Consider the following 14,816-nt stretch of genomic DNA (forward strand, 5'->3'; position numbering starts at 1 on the left):
AAACACCGGCAGCTGCTGTGCCATTCATCATAAACTTTGGCTATAAAACTTACAACAAGGCCCAAACAAAGAAGCGCTGACTGAACGTAGGTTAGTAACCTGAGGTTAGTCAACATGTTTAGCTCAGCATTGGCCATCTAATGTTAGCTTGCTTCTTGCTTTAGCTATGACCTATTAACTCTGACTGTCGTTAGTTATGAAAAGATGAAGGAGTGTTTGTTTACTTGCCTAACTTGTGGTAGCCTAGTCGATTAACGTAATCATAGACTACCTTACTGACAGGCCGCAGTATGTCAGGTCTATGATCCAGGCCACCAGGTCCTGATCCACCTGCATCACGGAGAGTTTCTCAGCCAGCCGGAGGCTGGATGGTGTCAAAAGCACTGGAGAAGTCGAAGAACATTACATGTGTGTTAGTTAGTTGGAGAGGACGCTGGAACGTCCCTTTTTGGGGACAGGGCCAATACAGGATGTCTTCTAGATCTTCGGCACCTTCTTCAACCTCAGCGAGAGGTCAAAAAGATGCCGGAACACTCCCGCCAGCTGCTCTGCACCAAGGTTATACTACAAACGAACTGAAAAACAAAAACAAAAAACGAGGCTTTACAAAAAAACAATAACTAACTAAAACTGTATTGTAGGTTTGCAAATCTAACTAAAATGAAAGAGTAAATATCCTTAGTTTTCCTTTATTTATTTATTTATTTTATAGGACCTAATAAGCCTACATTTCGAGTGGATATGAAGCTAAGGGAACTGACGTTGCAGGGCAGTTCTGGCCGGACTTGCAGTTCAGCGGTGTGCGTGGTGATTAGCCAATAGGCACCTGTTGATGAGCTGCGGGTGTGTTATGCTTTTGTCCTCCGCATGAAGAGCTGGCACGCTGCGTGTCTGTCAAGAGAGCCCAGGGTCAGGGCGGCGTCTGGCCGCAGCGTAGCAGGTGGCCCCATGTAACTTTAGGGGGAGACCCAGGTAGTCAGTACGGGCACCTCGACATTTTACTCTTTGGCATACCGGGACATTTTCTTGCGTACCGGGACTTCTCCCAAGCTGCCAGTCCTATCCTCTGCCTTTTCCATATCAGGTTCTCTGGGGGCTATGTGACGTTCACCTGTTCCCGTTCTCACCTACCTGCTAAACTCTGTTGGCGGAGAGAGACAAGGGAGAAGAGAAGCTCGGGTGCCTGCAGCTGTGTGCTGAATGTAGCTCATCAATGTCACTTGTCGTGAACCGACCAATCACAGCTCCTCTTGCACTGGGTTAACGTGTCTGCTGGTCATTATATGTACTGCATGTCAGCTGGTGTGTGTTTTATTGTTTTTTTTTCACTATCATCATTGCAGAATACTTCAGAAATATAATTTGTTTAGTTTTGATAATTTTTATATTTTCTAATTTGTGTTTAGTATATAAAACTTTAAATGGCTTGGCTCCTCCCACTTTGTGATTTTGTGTTTACTCATTCAGTATCAATTAGGTCCTTCAGAATCTCCTCTACTCAAGACTGTCATACCATTCCGTTGTACTGCATTTGGCCAGTCTGCTTTTTCTGTAAAACTCCATCAGTATGTTTAAATCAAAGTTGAAATGGCAGTTAAAAGCTACTCAGCTTTGCAATCACTGATCCAGACATTTTATTGGAGATTTTTGACCTGCTTTTAATTTAATTGATTGGTAAATGTTTGTTATGTTTCATTGTGAGTAGTTCACATTGTACGTCTTGTGACTGTTTCTGTGTAACCTTGTGTGTTTATGTAACTTTGTGTGCTGTTGATTTGTGCTGGAGCAGAGCAATGTGGCTCGGGGTCATGTTGCGATTGTTTTGGTGGACGCCGCGATATGACTGGAATGCTGTTTGCCGATGTTGTGATCTTGGTGGCATTCAAATGAACTAGTCAGCCTTAATTAATGTATTTATTATTGTATTGTTATTAACCATGACCTGCCAAGGGACTGCAAATGTGAATTAGCTTGAAGCTGGTACAGTGCATCAAATGGTAACGTTTGTTTTACATTTACATTTACTCATTTGGCAGACGCTTTTATCCAAAGCGTTTTACTGTACGCTGTCCCTTTTAAATAAAATAAATTAAATTAAACAAGCTACCAAACACTCTAGGTAATGTTATAATAACAGAGTGGGCTCATGGAAAAATAATCAGTTATCATAACTTTTTGTCACCATTAATTTATTAATGACTCAGCATCATCTGTATTAAAGACAAAATAATCAGTTCATCCAACGTTCAAAGTGAATAAAACAGCTCTGCCAGCCTGCTTAACATTACTGGAGCTCCACAACTACTGAAGGATATAACTGGTTTTCTCCCACCGGACTCCTGTGAGATAGAAAGCAGGCGGTGGACCAAACCACTGTGAGGCAAGAGAGGGGCTCAAAATGTTTCTACACGTACAACACACTTGCCACGTTTGCGTTTGTATTGCTACTGTTGTTGTTACTATTTACACAATGATTCTAAGTATATATCATTATTTGATGGTTTTTAAGGCGGGACCTGACCCCCCCTTCCCCCCCAGTGATTTCCGCCTATGCCGGTACTGTCACTTTTACATTTTACTCTTTGGCGTACCGGCCCCGGTCCTCTTCTCTGACTCTCCAGATCAGGTTCTCTGGGCACAATGTCACGCTCACCTGTTACCGTTCTTTCCTGCCTGCTAATCTCCAAAGGGAGATCGGGTGTCGTTCATGCAGCCGTGTGCATATAGCTGTTCGTCAAAGTTACTTTTCGTGAGCTGACCAATCACAGCCTGGAGTAGGCGGGACATTAAAAAGGGTGAGGCACTACATCAAACTTTAGAAATGTTGAACTCGTTCTGTATGCACGTTTTTTATTACTGACAAGTTAGTACTTTGCATAAACAAATGAGAGACTAAACACCCTGTAGAGCATTTTTCTTGCATAGTAACTTAATGACTGAAAACAACCCACAAAATGTAACTGCTGTTTTGTCAAACTGGAATTAATATTAGGCTACTAATAGTAAGCTATAGTAGCCTATACCATTATCTGAAATTATAATGAATACACAAACATTAGCACTAATCAAACCTTAACCACAGTGGTGTAGGTTAATATCAGAGAAAGGTTTTATTTGTGAAAAAGCTCAACTAATAAACTATCTAGGTAGAAAATCTAAATCAAGTGTAACCTGTAAATACATTATTATACTAAGATGTTACTTTTATACCTTTAGTCCTCCAGGTTGTGGATATATTTTGTTTATCAAATGGTCAAAAATGTATAGATTTCGGTCATAAGGTAACTCATTGCCTTTACTGTACGCATACTGATCATGCTTACTGTTGTGAGAAGTCACCCCCCAAAGTCCCATTCTGAGCCAGGAAAAACCCTGTTGAGCCATGTGCCTACTCATATTTGCTGCTATGATGCCTGACAGAAGCTTCCATGTTGTGCAGAGGCAGGTTATTAGGTAGTAGTTGGATGGGATTGTTCCCTTCTGGGGATCCTTCATGATCAGGACTGTCCATCCTTGGCTTAACCATTCTGGGTGGGTCCCATCCATCAGCAGTTGATTCATACAGGGATTGGACAATGAAACTGAAACACCTGGTTTTAGACCACAATAATTTATTAGTATGGTGTAAGGCCTCCTTTTGCGGCCAATACAGCGTCAATTCGTCTTGGGAATGACATATACAAGTCCTGCACAGTGGTCAGAGGGATTTTAAGCCATTCTTCTTGCAGGATAGTGGCCAGGTCACGACGTGATGCTGGTGGAGGAAAATGTTTCCTGACTCGCTCCTCCAAAACACCCCAAAGTGGCTCAATAATATTTAGATCTGGTGACTGTGCAGGCCATGGGAGATGTTCAACTTCACTTTCATGTTCATCAAACCAATCTTTCACCAGTCTTGCTGTGTGTATTGGTGCATTGTCATCCTGATACACGGCACCTCCTTCAGGATACAATGTTTGAACCATTGGATGCACATGGTCCTCCAGAATGGTTCGGTAGTCCTTGGCAGTGACGCGCCCATCTAGCACAAGTATGGGGCCAAGGGAATGCCATGATATGGCAGCCCAAACCATCACTGATCCACCCCCATGCTTCACTCTGGGCATGCAACAGTCTGGGTGGTACGCTTCTTTGGGGTTTCTCCACACCGTAACTCTCCCGGATGTGGGGAAAACAGTGAAGGCGGACTCATCAGAGAACAATACATGTTTCACATTGTCCACATCCCAAGATTTGCGCTCCTTGCACTATTGAAACCGACGTTTGGCATTGGCACGAGTGACCAAAGGTTTGGCTATAGCAGCCCAGCCGTGTATATTGACCCTGTGGAGCTCCCGACGGACAGTTTTGGTGGAAACAGGAGAGTTGAGGTGCACATTTAATTCTGCCGTGATTTGGGCAGCCGTGGTTTTATGTTTTTTGGATACGATCCGGGTTAGCACCCGAACATCCCTTTCAGACAGCTTCCTCTTGCATCCACAGTTAATCCTGTTGGATGTGGTTCGTCCTTCTTGGTGGTATGCTGACATTACCCTGGATACCGTGGCTCTTGATACATCACAAAGACTTGCTGTCTTGGTCACAGATGCGCCAGCAAGATGTGCACCAACAATTTGTCCTCTTTTGAACTCTGGTATGTCACCCATAATGTTGTGTGCATTGCAATATTTTGAGCAAAACTGTGCTCTTACCCAGCTAATTGGACCTTCACAGTCTGCTCTTATTGGTTCAATGTGCAATTAATGGAGATTGGCCACCAGGCTGGTCCAATTTAGCCATGAAATGAGAGGCCTCTCAGTTTCATTGTCCAACCCCTGTATGTGCTGCTAGGAGTGTAGTTGAAACTTGATATTATCAGATTATATTAGTTTATCAGAGATATATCTGTAATGGCATATACACTCACCGGCTACTTTATAAGGTACACCTGTTCAATTGCTTAACACAAATAGCTAATTCAATTAAATTCAATTAAATTCAATTTTATTTATATAGCGCCAAATCACAACAACAGTTATCATAAAAGAGCAGGTCTAGACCATACTCTATGATGCTATTTACAGAAGCCCAACAGTTCTCAGTAATGTGGCTAATCAGCCAAAGGCAGCACCTCAAAGCATTAAGGCATTTAGACGTGGCCAAGAGAACTTGCTGAAGTTCAAACTGAGCATCAGAATGGGGAAGAAAGGGGATTTAAGTGACTTTGATCTACTGAGATTTTCACGCACAACCATCTCTAGGGTTTACAGAGAATGGTCCGAAAAAGAGAAAATATCCAGTGAGCGGCAGAAAATGCCTTGTTGATGTCAGAGGTCAGAGGAGAATGGGCAGACTGGTTCCAGATGACAGAAAGGCAACAGTTACTCAAATAACCACTCGTTACAAGGTATGCAGAATACCATACCAAGGTATGCAGAATACCATACCAAGGTATGCAGAATACCATCTCGAACGCACAACATTGAACATTGAAGCAGATGGGCTACAGCAGCAGAAGACCACACCGGGTGCTTCTCCTGTCAGCTAAGAACAGGATACTGATGCTACAATTCCTGGTATTCGATTTCAGCTGCAACATTCAGATGGTAGGGTCAGAATTTGGCCTTAACATCATGAAAGCATGGATGTAGGGCTGTCCCCAACTAAGGATTTACATAGTCGAATCAGAATCGTCCTACCTATAGTCGAATCGTGTGTTTTTGTGCGCAGCGATTGCGGGGGGGTTACACACAGTAGCTCCGCTTCAATCTTGAGAAGCTGCAGAGCTGCAGTCTCTATTCATTCAACTTACACAGTAAATGTCCAGCTAAACTGAGGCTTTTTGAAGACCCTTTTTTCTCTCTCTCTCTCTCTCTCACACCTGCCATCCACCGGGCTTGTGCAGAATTTTTGTGGTGCTGCAAACAGCTGCATGAGAGAAAACTGGTAATTCTATGTAAAATCAGATGTTGAGCACCCCCATATCACCAAAATGGCATGATCCTTGTTTCACTGCGAAGCTTTGACTGTGAGATTGACAGTTGAATCAGGCTCCGCCCATCGAAGCATCGAATCTTCGACTATTGGGGGTCAGCCCTAGCACAGAGGATATTATTAAAAACTAGTGACGCTCTGTTTTGCAATTCTTCAATGCTGTTTGAGGTTATCTTGGAAAAAGTCTGTGCCACATTCACCTCACATTCTCACGTCATGTTAATTTTTATACATCACACATGTGCGTGAAAACCAGCCTACGTTGGGGCCCCACATCTCTAGCTCTGGAAAATGTTTTTCATATTGCCTATACCAGCCTATATTCCCCCACTATTACCATGTTATTACTGAGCTGTACAATAAAGTGCTACCAAAATGTTTGTCACAAGACAGTAGATACGTTGGAACATATGTACTTGCTTTGTTGTCTAACTCAGACTGTTGAAGCATCATATTAGGTTCATATACACTTTGGAATGTATTTTTGCACAAATGTAGACTGGATTTTGCCCCCATCAGTGACACTGGAAGCGCATTAGAAAGGGATCTTGGACTGGCCAGTATGAACAGGCAGAATGATTACAGCAAGCAAAACGTGTTTCAATGTACAAACAGGCCCTGGTGTATTGTTTTAAGACAGACTTACACAATTGGGAACCTATTATATACATGTACAATATGATGTAAAATTAGCTGATGTTTTAATCTGACTTGCAGTGCCAAAGATGCGCAGAGCAGAATCAGTGCCATCAGATATCAATAATCGGATTGATCACACAGCAGAGATCCCACTGCAATATGGCACTTTACCAAAGGCAATAACCAAAAGGGTAAGTACTGGTTCCTTTTCTATTATAATATGTATGGAATTCTGACTGTCAAGGTTGTTCTACTGGAAATAAATGGTGTCAATGGAAGTTCCTTACTATTATGATAATAGAATTGTGTTTGTTTGAGCGTGTGTGTGTGTGTGTGTGTGTGTTAGCAGGAACCTCCCCTCAATTTAAACCAGCTGGACTCTAGCAGTAACCCATCATCAGCCACCTCCTCTACACCTTCTTCCCCAGCACATTTCCAGCAGAGCAACCCCCCAAGTGTGAGTGCCACTCCCCCACCAAACCCGTCACCGCAGGGCTCTTGGGACAGCCGCTTCCACTTCCCAGGTCTGTACCCTGTCACTGGTATCACCCACATACACACAAGCCTTGTGTAATGTAAGCAGGGTTCCAACAAAACAGGTTCTTCACAGCAATGTGATTTAAATGGGTTGGACAAATTATTACAAAAGCATCTCAGTATAACGTACAGTGTAACAACAGTACAAACTGTCTAAAACAGCAAACATTATAAGCCTCATTGACAGCGTTAGGCAAGTTACTCAGGAATTGTAATAAGTTACTTATTACTCCTTAAAAAAGTAATAATGTTGCTTTACTTATTACTGGGTATTAAAAGTTGGTGGTGGTTGAAATGAGTCCCCGCCACAAAGTTACTTGTTACATTACAATATTACTGTATTGGTCCGAATATAAGACGACCCTGATTATAAGACGACAAAGCTCTTGGTTAACTTGACCTACTTTTGAGTCACTTTGTTCAACACGATCACTGCGTCTCTCTCTCTCCGTGTTTCAGTGGTCCGGTGACAGCCTCTCAGACCAGATGATGCTGTACACGGTATAGGCTAAAAATATATATATTTTTAAAAACTAAAACAAAGCAAGTCTCTCCTGACTTTTTAACTAATATCATATTCATAACAGCAGCAAAGAATATGTTTTTTTTACCAAACATATAATGTTTCTTAATGCCACTGGATGGAAAAATAAAGAAAGTCAGTCCTGACTTTTTAACTAATGCCGGAGTTTCTTTCTACAAGTTTCACGTTGCTGTACTGCTTTAGCAGATGTAGAATTGTTGGCGGTTGAAAGCTTTTTGGTGGTTGCACATAAGTTTACCACGGACGACAATGTTCTTTGCATCTTAGACTGTGACACAATATTGGTGATACTTCTGGCTGTGGAAAGAACCCCTCTCTCCCTCGTTTTCCATTCTTCCTTTAGCTTACTTGAACAACATAAGGTCCGGCTTCTTAATTTAACTGATTTTTTTACTGTAGTTAATGTTTTGTACTGATATTTAGTATGTTTTATATTTACTATTTTTAGGCAGAAGAACATAACATTAACAACATTAAGTTCCACACTTATACAATGGTGACAAAATCATTATTTTATGATTGCAACATTGTATGACAAAGTCAACATAAATGCAATATACTTCTCCTACCTTTACTGCTACAATGCCCTCGACCCTAACTGGCAGGTTTACATCGTTAAAGCTATGTTTCTCATATACACACACAAGAAGAAGTCAAAGTTTTAAGATTTATTCCCTGGGAGACTTTTGAAAAAGTCCAGTTTTTGGGTGAAGAAAAACACAGTTTTAGTCTGGAAAGAGGATTACAGCACAGACAAAAAGATGCTTTTTTAGTTTATTGTGAACATGTTCTTAATCTGTATTTTGTAACTGAGCAATACTAAATCGCTGTGTATGCTAAGTACTATCAGGGTAAACGTGAAGCAGATTCTTTAAAAAATCTTTTTATAAGTCCCTAATATATGGTGGCCTAAGAGCTTGAGACAGAAGCATTTAATATCCTCTGCATTTTGAAATTGACAATTACTCTTAGTAGTAGTGCTGTATTCTGAAGTTGTATTTTCCAACAGATGTTGCTGCTTCCACATATACTGGTGTTCAACATTCTGGCACCTACTATGACTCAGGGTAAGAGACAGCAACATGGGTACCATATTGGCTGATATTAGCTTATCACATTTTGTATTATGTTTTAGTCACAATTGTAAAGTACAACATTCATTATGTTTGTTTAATTTATGTGTTGGTGTTAAAATATATAAACTGTTACATATCAATATCACAAATTCAGTATTTTTCAGGCTTGATTTTATATATCGCATACACGCAGTGTTGGGGAGTAACTAGTTACATGTAATTTAATTACTTAATTTAATTGCAAAATAACTGTAATCCATTACTGTTACCTGGAAAAATGTAATTAAATTACAGTTATGAAAATGTTCATGATTACATTGGTGGATACATCTAAATATATTTTCTGTAATGGCTATGTTGAATGATATTCATGTTGTTGCTTTGCATGTTTTTCATGTGCACAATGTCATTTAGGAAATCGGTCAGCATTGGATTGATGCTATTCAGATGGATTTTATTGGTTATGATGTTTCAATTTGCAGCGCAACCATGTGAAAGTTAAATTGCCTCTCAAGCTATCTTTTGAAAATGGTTAACAGTTGAAAACATTCATTAGAAATTTAGAAAAGTACTCAAAAAGTTATTAAAGATAATAAGTTAGAATACTTTGATAAAGTAAATTTTAAATAGGGTAACTTGTAATCTACAATATAACCTATTACATTTTCAAAGTAACCTTTCCAACAATGCTTATACTGTACATAAATGATAAACATTTTTAAATAAAATCTATATATAAATATAAAGGATTTCCGTATAAATTGGTCAAAAGTGTGATCTGATCTTCATCTAAGTCACAACAATAAACAAACACAGTCTGCATAAACTAAAACCACACAAACAATTATATGTTTTTATTGAACACAATGTGTAAACATTCACAGTGCAGGGTGGAAAAGTATGTGAACTTCTAAGCTAATGACTCCTCCAAAAGCTAACTGGAGTCAGGAGTCAGCAGTGTTTCCCACAGAATAACAGCATAACTGTGGCAGTGGGGAGGGAGGGGGGAATGCAGTCGATAATGACTAGCAGCTATATACAATGTGCTAAACTCGACAGCCCAGCTGTACTCTAATGTTAACATGGCTGTCCTTATTAGCTAGACTCCTTACATGCTTGCTAACAAACTTTTTTAAAGGTGGGTCTCTGACATTGACAGCGTTGTGTTGGACAGATTTGTGCTGAGGTGTTCATGATACTAACCATTCAATTCACACAGATGAATTCATTATCAATGTGTTTGCAAGAGACAGAGGGAGCGAGAGAACAAGAGGAGGTGCTGAGCAAATATATGTCCAGCGTTGCAATCACATACAATTGAACCTATTTAAAATAGTAAAAAAAATAAATCAATGAATGGGAAACACTGGTCAGCCAACCTGGAGTCCAATCAATGAGACAAGATTGGACCAATTTAAACTGTGCTATTCTCATGAAGCACTGCCTGATGTGAATCATGTCTCAAACAAAAGAGCTTACAGAAGACCTAAGATTCAGAATTATTGACTTGCATGAAGCTGGAAAGTGTTATAAAAGTATCTCTAAAAGACTTGATGTTCATCAGTCCATGGCAAGACAAATTGTACATAAATGGAGAAAGTTCAGCACTGTTGCTACTCTCCCTAGGAATGGCCGTCCTGCAAAGATGACTGCACGAGCACAGTGCAGAATGCTCAATGAGGTTAAGGAAACGTTTGGTTGAGGTTATTGCTGCCAAAGGACAGTCAACCAATTATTAAATCCAAGGGTTCACGTACTTTTTCCGCCGTGCACTGAGAATGTTTACATGGTGTGTTCAGTAAAAAGATGAAACATAATTGTTTGTGTGGTATTAGTTTAAGCAGACTGTGTTTGTCTATTGTTATGACTTAGATAACGACCAGATAACATTTTATGTCCAATATATGCAGAAATCCCAGGTAATTCCAAGGGGTTCACATACTTTTTTCTGATTGCATTTGATTTTTTTTAAACTCACATAGCCTGATAAATCATGTAGAGTATCAGTCAGGCTAGTAAAAAATATATTTTTTGGTTGCTAATTGTGAGGTTTTTCTCTCAGAATGTCACAGGTGGCCGTCACTAAGACACAGCTAACAGCAGTGGACCAAGAAGGGGTGAGTACTGGCAGTCGCATAGAGTTAGTTATGTTCTTTTTTTCTATCACTGACATATTTGTCATCAGTAGAAGTTGGAAGATCTCTTAAAGGTACCATAAGTAAGAATGTGAAGCACTTTACATGCATTAATGACTTTGTATTGCCAATGTAACGTAGCTTAAAAACTGAAAAATTAGACAGTGTTGCCTATGCCTGTGGGCAGATTTCTGAGGAAAATCCAAAAGGATGTGAAATTTGTGTGCGCTCCAGAGTGCCTTCTCTTCCACTCCTCCACAATGACAATCATTCAATTCAATACAATTTTAATTATATAGCGCCAATTCACATTATCTCATAGCGCTTTTCCTATAGAGCATGTTAGACCGTACTCATTGTGCTGTTATTTAAAGGGACCCAAAAATTCCCACCATTAGCAAGCACTTGGCTACACAGGCAAGGAAATACTTCCTTTTAAGAGACAGAAACCTCGAACAGAACCATGGCTTAGGGTGAGCAGCCATCTGCCTTTACCAGTTGTGGTGGAGAGAGCGACAGTGTGCAACACTAGCTAATGTTAGGTGAGAGAGTCTGTTAACATTGACAAACCATCAGCATCCACCACAATACAGAGTCCAACACAACATACAAATTCAAAGCTAACATTACTGCAAAGCATATAAAATACTGTATATTGTGATATTATGGTTTAGCTGCCCATTGTTAGTTAACAGTAGCTTGCTTGCTAACGTGGATGAATTGCTAGCTAGCTAAAGTGGCTGGGTGCAGTTCAGTTACCATAAAACTTCAATTAATAGCCGAGTCCCAAATAGCTGCCTATCCTGTTTACTGGCCTGGTTTGGGAACACATTTTGACAAATAAACGCCTGCCTCAATTTAAAAGTCTGTCTGGTCTAGTTTTTATAGAAGTTCTTTGGATGTATAAAACCTCTTAAAGCCTGCAGGGTTGCCCACTTTAGCTGCTTCTAAGCTGCTTAGATTGTTCATATAATATTAATGTTTAAACGTATGGTCAATATGTCAGTATGACCATGCTACACATCGTTAGATTGGTTAGATTCTCCACAATTCAATTGTTCAGTTCATTCAATGGAAACAACCATCCCCAAAGTCTAATTCTTAGAGATTTACCAGTGTAACCTGCCTGGTACAAGAGAGGAAAGTGATGACTGCCGTTACCTTTGAAGCGCTCGTTAAGTCCGAATGTGTCCGTTCCTTGATTATTTATCTTCCTTTAGTCTGTAAGGGTTCACCAATCAAAAGAATCAAAACAGCTTTTCCGAAAAATCCTGAATCCTGTCATGTGAAGTTCATCGCTCTCTGTCTGCTAACTTCTCTCATCCTGCACCATGTTGTTGTTATGACGTTACTTCAAGACTATATTACTAAATGGATAAAGCAGGCGAGTCAATAACTGTATTTTGGACAACCAAAGTGACATCCTATATGGTCGTGACCTAAAATGGATCAGTTTTTATTGGGTCGCCAGTTGGCGTCAATGGCTGGAGCACACTGGACAACACAGGGGCCTAGCTGTTAAAACTAAGCTAACTGTCATCACAAACAAAGCACTAAGAACTCGAAACAATACTTACTTGAAATCAGTGCTGAGAAACAGCTGTTTAAGGTTTTCAGTTCTCTCTCTTTCTCTCTGGAAAGAGAGATTGTAGTAATCCACAGAAGGGAGTGGGAGAGATAAATTGTCTCTCCCACTCCCTTCTGTGGATTACTACAATAGGGTGAAATAGAATTTGTCCAAAAGTTATATTTACAACCACAAAAAGCAAACAGGCCGAACAGACAGAGCGTGTTTTATCTCACAAATCTGGTCTGATTCAATACGACAGTGGGGAAAAAATGCAGATGACGTCAGGCCCTTTTTTGCTCTAAATTGTTAAATTGCTAAATTTGATCAACTCAAGGTCCTGGATCCTGTCCTGTCCAGGTCCTGATCACATTACACTCAGAAAATTTGATTATTGCTAAGATGTAGCATACTTTATACACTTCAGCCCACTCCCAACTCCAGCTGACATAGTGAGTGGGTCATTATGAGATGGCTGAAAACTTTATACTCGGCAAATTAGATTTTAACTGTGATGTACTTTTATTATGAAATAAATACATTTCATATACAGTTGAAATTCATGTTTTGTTGTGTTTATCAGTAGATTATACATGTAGATGTTACAGCAATTCATAATGTATCAATATATTTTTGTAAGTTTGGTTGCCCGGGCACCAAATTTCTCTTATGTTAAAAAAGTTTAGTAACCCCTGCTCTACAGTGATGGAATAATGATGTATTAAATGCATGTAATAATGTATAAAAAAATTTAATTAAGAATTAAACATATTCTGGTAGTTGACTCAGACTTTAGGACTCCAATGTAGATTTGGCCTTTTAGAGTATATATGTACCACTGTACCTTCAAGTTGGTTTTCTTATGTTTTTCACAATGCTTTTGTTACAATACTTTTTTCTAATGTGCTTCGAACTGAGTTTTACTAAAATCAATCATTAATTAAACATTCAGTGTCAGTGTTCACTTCCCTTATATTGTTATATGTCACACAAGGAGGAGGCAAGCGAAGACTACACAGCTGAAGATGAGGAAACAGCTGACCAGCGCAGCAGAAAAAAGAGCCTTTCCACTGAGGAGTGTGATGAGGATGGGCTGGAGGAATTGCCTTCTTCCATATGTCGTCGTGGGGCTGCTGGCCGCTGGAGGGGCCCCATCTCTCGTAAGGCCAGTCAGACCAGTGTGTACCTGCAGGAGTGGGACATTCCATATGAGCAGCTGCAGCTGGGAGAGCTTATTGGCAAGGTAAGGACTGAGATGTAATACGGGCACACTAAATCTTGGTATGAAAGCATAAAATATCAACATTTGGTTCCAACACAGCTAACACATTTGAGTTTGTCCAGGGTCGTTGGGGGAAGGTGCATAAGGGTCGCTGGCACGGCGAGGTGGCCATTCGCCTTTTGGAGATTGACGGCAACAATCAGGATCACCTGAAGCTCTTTAAAAAGGAGGTGATGAACTACAGGCAGACCAGGCACGAGAACGTTGTCTTGTTCATGGGTGCCTGCATGGCTCCACCCCACCTCGCCATCATCACCAGGTAAAGCTGCATGACTCGTCAGCTAAAAACTGAGATCAGATGTTCCCTGTAATTACCTAATGTGCAGTACAGTTCCAGTCACAAATGCATAATCATACTTTGGGATAATTGTATCTAATATTAGATGTGATGGGCTGTTTTGGTGGATATTTGTGTTCTGATCGTGATTTGTGAATTCAGTTTTAGTAACAATATTGCATGTACTGCAATATTTTCTCTGCAGTTTCTGTAAAGGTTTGACTCTACACTCTGTTGTAAGAGAAAGAGGTCATATGCTGGACATCAATAAAATCAGACAGATTGCACAGGAGATTGTAAAGGTAAGCATCCCTCGAGCTGTGTCAGATGGCCTGAATTTAAAAATAAATATATACATTTATAAAGAGGGGTGTGACGAGATACTGTGCCACAAGATCTTGCGAGATTAAATTATGACAAGATTTCTTGTAAGGTAAAAAGCTGACTCAAGCAAGACATTTTTCACATGTTGTCAAGCGACACATTCATTTTCTCATGCAGTGAAATACAAATGTAAAACTGATAAGCTAATCAACTCCGCACAGCTGACGCTGCATACGCTGTGATAGTAATCAACTGAACCCACTCACGCTGTGAGTCCACACACGTGTGATGAGTGGTAACACAGCTGGTAATGTTTTGCAACATAAACATCCAATAACTGAAGCGCAACCTTGCTTTGTTTGGGACTGTGCACTTTATCGGAGCCGCTGAAGTTAACATGTGGGGATTTGTGGAGAGAATTTGATATTACATGAGAAAAGTTGATCTACAGGAAAAACAGAT

General features: G+C 40.1%; 1 protein-coding gene across 4 annotated transcripts in view; it reads left to right on the forward strand.

Annotated features, from left to right (window-relative positions):
* The window catches only part of LOC119882913 (kinase suppressor of Ras 1-like), a 96,129-nt gene that overhangs the window by 66,793 nt on the left and 14,520 nt on the right, over positions 1-14,816 (forward strand). For 3 of the 4 annotated variants that reach the window (XM_038693276.1, XM_038693279.1, XM_038693278.1), the window contains exons 8-14: positions 6,691-6,803; positions 6,959-7,136; positions 8,703-8,760; positions 10,832-10,886; positions 13,466-13,714; positions 13,816-14,012; positions 14,236-14,332. In XM_038693276.1, the coding sequence (XP_038549204.1) occupies positions 6,691-6,803; positions 6,959-7,136; positions 8,703-8,760; positions 10,832-10,886; positions 13,466-13,714; positions 13,816-14,012; positions 14,236-14,332 (947 nt within the window). The remainder of the gene's footprint in view (positions 1-6,690; positions 6,804-6,958; positions 7,137-8,702; positions 8,761-10,831; positions 10,887-13,465; positions 13,715-13,815; positions 14,013-14,235; positions 14,333-14,816) is intronic. The other variant, XM_038693277.1, reaches the window with a different exon arrangement.

This window comes from Micropterus salmoides, unplaced genomic scaffold (assembly GCF_014851395.1).
Source record: "Micropterus salmoides isolate LMB-PRFRI ecotype aquatic unplaced genomic scaffold, ASM1485139v1 Ms_hic_scaffold_3, whole genome shotgun sequence".
NCBI classification, from domain to species: Eukaryota; Metazoa; Chordata; class Actinopteri; order Centrarchiformes; family Centrarchidae; genus Micropterus; species Micropterus salmoides.